We start from the raw sequence: 8,813 nt of genomic DNA on the forward strand, positions 1-8,813 counted from the left end.
AAAAGTCAAGTCAAACATGACTTTTCTCTTCCTCTCAAATCAAGTCAAACTTGATCAAATCTCTCTCATGGTTGATCTAATCCAACCATATGATTCAAGCCAACTTAATATAATGAATCTAATTCATTAAATTAAGTTGATTTAATGAGTCATAATCTAAATTAGACTCATTGAATACATGAATCAACTTGAGTCCAACTCAATTAGCCCAATTTGGATTACTCTTAATCCAATATGATTCATCAAATGAATCTAATCCTCTTGGTTCATCATATGAACCAAATCTCCATCTAATTGTCCTTAGTGTGTGACCCTATAGGTTATTGTAACGTTGGCAATGCCCTAAACTCATTTAGGAGCATAAGTAATGAGCGGTATCTAGCAACACATCATTACTACCCAAGTTACAAGAATGTCGAGATCCGACATCACCTTGTGACTACCAATTGTGACTCCTCACAAAATATGTTACATTGTCCTTCTATCCTAGACATCTAGATTGATCAATATGAGGCATAGACCGTGTCATCCTCTAATCAATCTAAATCTTGAACTCCAAGTAGACTCACTCGATCAAATGAGCTCAACATCTCATGTTGACTCATTTGGGCATGGCCATGCACTTAGTGGTCTCACTCTATCAAGAATACCGATGTCGCTCCCGTCATATGGGAGGGATAGATCTCATCTACATCACTCACATCCCTCTACATAATTCGTTATATACCCAGTAATCGCCTTTATAGTCCACCTAGTTACGGATGACGTTTGACGAAACCAAAGTACATAACTCCTTATGTAGGGATCCATGGTGACTTCAGGTCTAAGGACTAATAGTCATACTAATAGCCACATGAGAAAGTATATGACACTCATATAACGATCCATGATACTTTCTCATGGCGGGTCATTCAGTATACATTCTCCAATGTATACCCATGTGTCAGCATGATATCTCTATATCCATGACTTGTGAGATCAAGTCATCGAGCTGACCTACATGCTAGTCTTATTGCATTAACATTGTCCCTGAATGTTAATACTCGACTAGGAATGATTTAGAGTATTGTTCCCTATATCATCTCACTATCGATTCAACTAATCGATTGATATAGGTATGAACCTTCTACTCTAGGACGTTACTATACTTATTTTATCTGGCACTAATACAAATAAGCATAATAACCAAAAACCAAATGCCTTAATATATATACATGAATATGATATACATGAGTCCATACAATCATCAAATGATTGGCTCTAGGGCTCTAACTAACAAGTTTACCTTGAAAAGGATAGGTCTCCTAACAGAGACAATAAGATACCAACGGTTTTGGTATAAAACCATTATCTTTTAAGTATTGTTGAATAAGGATTTTCTTATAGTGAGTATTGAACGCAGACCGCAGATTGGCAAAGTGGGCAGATCGGCCGAGCGGGTTATGGGGCAGAGCCGACATGTGGCAAAGCTGGCAGATCAGTCGAGCAGGGTCAAAGTCCAAGTGGCTAAGAGGTCGAGTGGTGGAGAAGGCCGAACGGGTGAAGCGGCCGACCGGATAGTGCAGTCGAGCGAGCAGAGAAGTATAACAGATCGATCAGGCTGAATGGCCGACCAGTAGAATAACCGATTGGGTAGTGCGGTCGCGCAGGCAGATCAGCCGAGTGCGTAGAGAGGTCGACCGAGTGAGCAACCGAGCGAATGAGTGGCCGAGCGAATGAAGAGGCCAAGCGAGCGAAGAGGTCGAGCTAACGAAGAGGCCGAGAGAGTCAGCAGTCAAGCGGGCATGCGGTCGGACAGGCATACAACCGAGAGGACGAAGAGACTGAGTGAGTGAACGGCTGAGCGAACGTGCGGCCAAACGGACGTGCAGCCGAGCAGACGAAGAGGCTGAGGCCTGAGACGGACGCAATTTCCTTGATACAGATTCACCCCACCTCCGGCTGTACTTCGAGGTTTTCTCATGTCATCTGTTTCCTAGGATACAATGGTTAACCGTGATGTGCACCAAGCACTTGTGGTTACGACAAACTAAGAGGTACCCAACTGCTACCACGGGTAATCTATCGTTCAAGAGATGCACGACAGAGGAGGAGGAGAATGAAGGTGGAGAGCTTCTATTTGTGTGTATTTTGCTTGTGATCGTAGTTATTCATCGAATAGTGAAACACCGAGTGAGCTCAGACTAATAGGCAACATTAATGATCGATTAATGATCATTATTCGTCGAGTAGTGGAACGCCCACGTTTCATTTGGCTGTTTATATTCTGCATTAATTCTTAATTTAATGCATCCGTTATGCACTTAAATAAACAGTAGAAAGATTTATGTGGCAAAATGTTAGTTGTTTCACTTGGACAAATTTTACCCCAATCGGTTCGGGATTCGGCGCTCGCAGGTAGCACTGGTGGTCACGACGAACTAAAAGGTACCCAACTACTACTACGGGTAATCTGTCGAGCAAGAGATGCACGACAGAGGAGGAGGGGAACGGAGGTGGAGAGCTTCTGTTTGTGTGTATTTTGCCTGTGATCGCAGTTATTCGTCGAGTAGTGAAACGTCGAGTGAGCTCAGACCAATAGACAATATTAATGATCGATTAATGATCATTATTCGCCGAGTAGTGAAACGCCCACGTTTCATTCAGCTGTTTACATTCTGTATTAATTCTTAATTTAATATATCCGTTACACACTTAAATAAACAATAAAAAGATGTATGTGGCAAAATGTTAGTTGTTCCAATTGAATAACTTGTACCCCAACCGGTTCGACATTCTACGCATACAGGTCGTGTTTTGCACACAAGTCAACTTAGAGTTACACCCCACCCCCTGCACATCTGTGCGTGAAAGAGAATCTCTCCCCTTGCATTTGTTCACATCATCAATACATATAAGTCAATATAAACCAACTAATATATCTTAAAACTCCCAATGTAGATTAAAGTCTCATTCATAATAGAACTTTATATCTCTTCTATCTTTTCTCGATTCACATATATCTAACATGAGAAACCTAGAGAGTACTTGAATTCATGATAAGCATGGTTTGAAATGTTGATTTTAATCATTTGGACGTCGACTTAGTAATGTGATTAATTAGATATTAGTTTTTAGTTTGTTGATTTTTTAAAATCTTGGACACATTTTTTTATGAAATATTAGATAATTAGAGGAAAAAAAATTTTCATGCCTTAAGAAAATTTTATTGTGAAATAAGCAAAAATGATTATGAAATCCAGCATCTTGCAAATTGATGGATCAGATATCAACCTAAATAACTATTTAATTTAGAACTAATTCTCTTATTAGTATTCAACATAAATAATTTCTTATTTTATAATTTGATAGATAAAAGTCAATAGAGCGTCTACTTTTTTTTTAAAAAAAAAAAATCATGAACAAGTAATTCAATTATTGACTTTATAATATTACAAAATATATACATAGTACAAGACTCTGTAAATATTTTCTTTCAAATTCTGGCTGATTCCCTTTAGGGCTATTTTATACATAAACAAATATAAAAAACATATTTTAATTGCTTATTGAATCAACAACAACATTTCGAGTACCTCTAATTCTTTGTAGGATTTCGTTGTCATCGTCATTTCTTAATTTTTCCACTAGCTCCTCAGGTAGGGCACATAGTTCGAGACTTTGGAGATTGGTGAGAAACTCGATACCAGGAGGGATCATTCTTAATTCTCCAAGACTACTCATTATTAGCTTAAGTAAATTTGGCATGGCACCTTCCTCTATCACAATGTTATTTAAGTTCCTCAAAGTCTCCAAGTAAAGCACCTTAAGATTAAGGAACCAACCTGTTCTAAAGTGCAGTTTTTGTCCGTCATATGAATCTTCCCACAATGTTAACTCCACTAGTTTATGCAATTGTCCGAGTGAAGGAAGTGGATCTTCGATTAAATGTGACGACATCAGTTGCACATATGTGAGTTCTTCACAAGAGCAAATAAATTTAGGCATTTTCCCTTCAAATAATCTACCCGACAATGTCAACTTCTGAAGTGGAGGAGGTGGAGAATTTAATATTTCAAAGTTGAGCTGTTCTTCACTCCTTGCAGACAAGCATAAACTATGAAGTTTAGTCAGCTTAGTCAATGAGGTGCAAAGCTGAGGACAATGGGCATATTCCACCTCTGTAACTGCCAATGTTCGGAGCTCTTTCATGTCTTCCAATTGTTGTACAAGGCTCTTGTTTGCTTTAACTTGTCTCAGGGTTTGTAGGTTCTTCCACTGCCGTGCCCCTTTGAGAGTTGGAACACATCCAACTACGGTTGATCCCCCAAATTCAATTTCACGTGCAAACATAAATAGGTGACGAAGTTGCTTCAATTGTGTCACACCACGTGGGAGCTTCACTATATTGGAACAACGGAGGTCAAGTGTTTCCAAACTCTGGAGCTTTTGGATATTGTTGGGAAGATTTTCCACTTTTGTACCCCTCAAACCCAAATAGTGAAGGTTAAACAAGGCTGAAATTTCATTTGGTAAGTTGGAGATTGGCTGAAATTCCAGCTCCAACACCCTCAACATTTTGAAACTAATTAAGATTGCACTTAGGGAATCTGAACTAGAATTGCAAGTTGAGAGCATAACCAAAGAGCGAAGTTGTGAAAGGCTCAGGCTCTTATCTAAATCAAGGGATTCATCAGTTGTTTGGATGGAAAGGCGGCGAGTTTGATAGTCCAAACCTGATTGTGAACCATCAAGAATCATGCTAAATTTTGCCTTTCTAGATATTGCTTGTGTTACCTCTCTTACAACGTCATGCATTTTGAAAGTCTGAAGTCTCCCAAATGCATTTCTGTTAACCACCTGAAGCATGGACCGATCCACAAGTTCAGCAAGATAGTCTTCAGCCTCCTCTTCCATTGATCTGTTACTGCTCTTTGCCTCCACAAATCCTTCAGCGACCCACAATCGGATTAGTTTCTTCCTCTTTATTAGATAATCTTCAGGGAAGATGCTACAATATACAAAACAATTCTTTAGATAGTAAGGCAAATCATTGAAGCTCAGGTTGAGAATATTCTTCACTTTATCTAGCGCAGGGTTGTTTTCAAACTCCCATTGAAGGTTATCATAGGCTTTCTTCCATTCAGTTTCACTCTTTTCCTTGAATGATAATAAACTGCCAATTGCTACAATAGCTAATGGTGAGCCTTGACATTTGTTCAAAATCCTACCAGTGTAATCCTCAAGCTCTTTTGGACAATCTTTATTGTTCTCTCTTCGAAATGCCTTCTTGCAAAACAAAATCCATGCATCTTTTTCATTAAGTTGTTGCAGCTTCATGATATGTTCTTCATTTGCTATCCTTGCTACTTCATGCATTCTAGTGGTAATAATTAGTCTACTTCCATTGTTGCTATCAACAAAAGCACAACTAATATCATTACACAAGTCTACTTGCCAAACATCATCTAACACAATTATATATCTCTTTTGTTGCAAACTTTCTTTGATGATGTCAAATAACTCTAATCGTTGCATGGTAGTGACACCATTTGGGACAAGTTCCTTTTGTCCCTTGAAGATTTCCTGGATCATTATTCTCAGGAGTTCTTCCAGTGCACTATAAGTTTTTGAGACTGTAACCCATACCTGACAATCAAAGTGATTCTTCACGGTTTTATTGCGGTAGACATTTGCGACGAGAGTAGTTTTCCCATGACCGCCCATTCCCCATACTGCAATTGCAGTCATCTTCCGGCAAGTATCAGCATTAGTCAACCATGAAAGCAACTTAGATTTGTTATCTTCTATCCCCACTAAATCATCTTCATCGGTAAACATGGGTGAATAAGCTCGATAATGATGCGTGTCTCTTTCTGAATTCTTCACTCCATCCTCATTGCCACTTATTGTTATACCAAATCGATCTCTCCTGCTTGAAAGTTCAGAAAGATCTCTCTCCATCTTCTCTAACCGAGAATCAATACCACGCCAAGCCTTGGCAAGATTGAAACAAAGGTCAGATGGTGCCATGAGATAATTCTTCCATGTCATTTCCCGTTGTCTTCCAACCAGATAAAGGTATTCATCGATGATGTCTTCTATCTCGAAGGCGACCTTCCTCACCTAATACACAATTCATGAAAAATTTGGTGCTTATTTTTATGGCTATGGCACCAATTGTTTGATTGAATTCCTCAAAAAGCAAGTATAATAAACAAAAAGAATATTGAGAACTAATGCATGCATTGAGGAATAAAAGTGATCATAGAAGTAAAGGAAATGGTAGTGTCACCTGTTCGATCCAAGCCTCGAGTGGTTTGTTAGTAGCAGCAATAGTGGACCAATTAGAACCTTCGAGGAAGGCCTTCATCACTATGAACTCGTCGGTGATTCGTCTCACTCTCGCGTGAATCTGATCTAAAGGTGGAGTTGTGTGCTGCAGCAGTAGCTGAGAGCATCTGCTCTCCGCTTGGCTGAATGCGACTTGGGCGAGCTTGTTGATCAGCAAGGAGATGAAAGCAGCCTCCATATCTAGAGATAGCTATCTGCCTTTGCCAATCTCAACTCCGACTGGTGTTTTGTCCGTTGCAGTTGGTGTTCTTTCGTAGCTAGCATCAGTTGAGTATTTATAAACTATCTATAATTAATAAATTAATAAATAAATGAATAATTAATAAGTGAAGTCGTATTATTTTAATACAATAAGTCAATCTAAATGACAGCCAATAAGTAGCTTGCATTGCTAAGAGAGAGGAAGCACATGCACTCATGCAGCTTGGAATGCACCCACGAAGTCCGGTTAACAGCTAGGCCTCGTGGCCTCGACTCATGAGCTTCTAATAATAGTCCTTCTAGGATGAACACTCTAAACAGAAGTTTAGTGCATAGTCATATTCGCAGTCGGATATTTATTTTTTTCTCATATTTTATATAACTGCCATATTTTATATAACTGTTCCAGTAATTTATTTTTTTTAAATTAATTTAGAGACGGATGGATAGAAGAGAGTAGATTCTCTAGATCATTTTTTACGGTCCAAAGAATGATCTCTTTATATGTATTGGTGGAATGAATGGCTCCCATTTATAAAATAGGTGAGGATCATTTATCCCCACTAATACATATAAAAGGATCATCCTTTAGATCACAAAAAACAGCTTAGAGAATTCGATCCTGAATGACAGAGATATTGAAACAAATAAATCATCTTTTACCACGATGAGCTTTTTAATTATAGTAAAAATGATTTATCTACCGATTATATAAAAATAAATAAATTATGAAATTAATTTATAAAAAGTCATAATTTTTTATTCGGATTGAACCATGGGACCTATAATATATCAAATTAAAGATAGTTTAGAGATCTTTAATAAATTTCAAATTTTATCCTTCACCATCATATTTCAAAATAAAAAAATATCATTTAAATCCTTTTCGAATATCCAGAAGATTTTAGCTTTTTTTATTATTTTTTTCATCTAATATTAAATGTAAAATACCGAAAAATAGGCGAATATTAATAAGGGAATTTTCCGGAATTTATGGAAGTTTTTCGGGAATTTTTCGGAGCTCGTACGGATGAGTTGACGGGGATAAAAATGGGGTCCAGAAAAGTCTGTTTTGGCTACCCCAATTAAATGAGGAAAAGTTGAATTTTTCTTAATTCTTTTCCTTTATTTATTTATTTCCTTTTTCCTGCATTTTCGTCGTTTCCTCATTTCTTCTCCCCGACGCCGATCGCGCGCCTTCTCTCCTTGCCCTAACCGCAGGTTCGGCGGTTTCTTCCTCGCCGGCCACCCACTTCTTCTTCATCTCCTTCTAGTTTCTTCTTCTCACTACCTCTTGCGGTGCCCTAACCGAGCACATCGACGCCACTGCCGACACACCGCAAACGCGTCTGTGCCCCAGTGCCGGCGCCACAGTGGACCACTCGGTGCCCTAGCCACCCGGCGCCGCCCGACCACCTTCTTCTCTTCTCCTTTCCTCTGCCCTCGGGCCCGAGCACTGCCGACGCAGAAGTTCGCTGTGCCCTAGATTTGCAGCGCTGCCAGCCACCGAGACTCCCTCTCTTCTCCTCTGGTCCGACAAGCCACCGCCGGACACCCTTGCTCTCGGCCTTATCACGGTGATCAGTAGCCACTGCCTACAGCCGACCCTCTCCTTGTTGCCACTCTAGGTCACGGATTTGGTGGGGTTTTTGTGCTTTGAGGGGTGTTTCTAATTGCCGGCAGCCTTCAAATCAGTATCATTAGTGGCTTTGGATCAAGAACAGAGGATTGGAGATTGAGGTATGTGTAGGGTGATTGATACCTGATGTGTAGTAAGTTTGATACCAATTGGTTAAGTTGAATTAGGCTTATGTGTAGGTATTTGATCTTGGTTGTGGATCATAGTATCATTTTGAATTCATGATCATATGTAGGTTTTTGATTACATGATCATGTGTAGCATTGAATTAGGGTTATGTTTAAATTGAATTAGATAATTAATCCTTTATGTAGATCATGATTGGATTTGATTATTTTAGATGGATGATCATGTGCAGGTTTGATTGAAGGTTTAATTAGATAAGTTGGATTATGGTGATTAGAGTTTTGTCCTAATACAGTTTTGGGAATTTTATTTAGCTATTTCATTTGGATTTAGCTAAATAAAATATATATACTGTTTTGACGCAGGACTCTGATTCGAGACGGGCATCTCGACTTGGATTTGCTAGATTGGACCTTTCTATTTTCGGAGGCGGGTACTTTTGACTTTTTGTCTTTGATATACCTAGTAATGAAATTAACATATTGCATCAATTGTGTTTCTTATCTGTTTCGGT

At 38.9% G+C, this 8,813-nt stretch overlaps 1 protein-coding gene across 1 annotated transcript; it reads right to left on the reverse strand.

Moving 5' to 3' along the window:
• Positions 1 to 3,406: 3,406 nt before the first annotated feature.
• On the reverse strand, positions 3,407 to 6,558 carry LOC122030849 (disease resistance protein RPM1-like). Its single transcript, XM_042589893.1, has 2 exons — positions 6,275 to 6,558; positions 3,407 to 6,105 (listed from the first exon to the last, which is right to left on the reverse strand). The coding sequence occupies exons 1-2, from the start codon at positions 6,509 to 6,511 to the stop codon at positions 3,538 to 3,540; spliced, it is 2,805 nt and encodes a 934-aa protein (XP_042445827.1). The 5' UTR covers positions 6,512 to 6,558; the 3' UTR covers positions 3,407 to 3,537.
• Between the last annotated feature and the right edge of the window lie 2,255 nt (positions 6,559 to 8,813).

This window comes from Zingiber officinale, chromosome 11A, assembly GCF_018446385.1.
Source record: "Zingiber officinale cultivar Zhangliang chromosome 11A, Zo_v1.1, whole genome shotgun sequence".
Classification (NCBI taxonomy): Eukaryota; Viridiplantae; Streptophyta; class Magnoliopsida; order Zingiberales; family Zingiberaceae; genus Zingiber; species Zingiber officinale.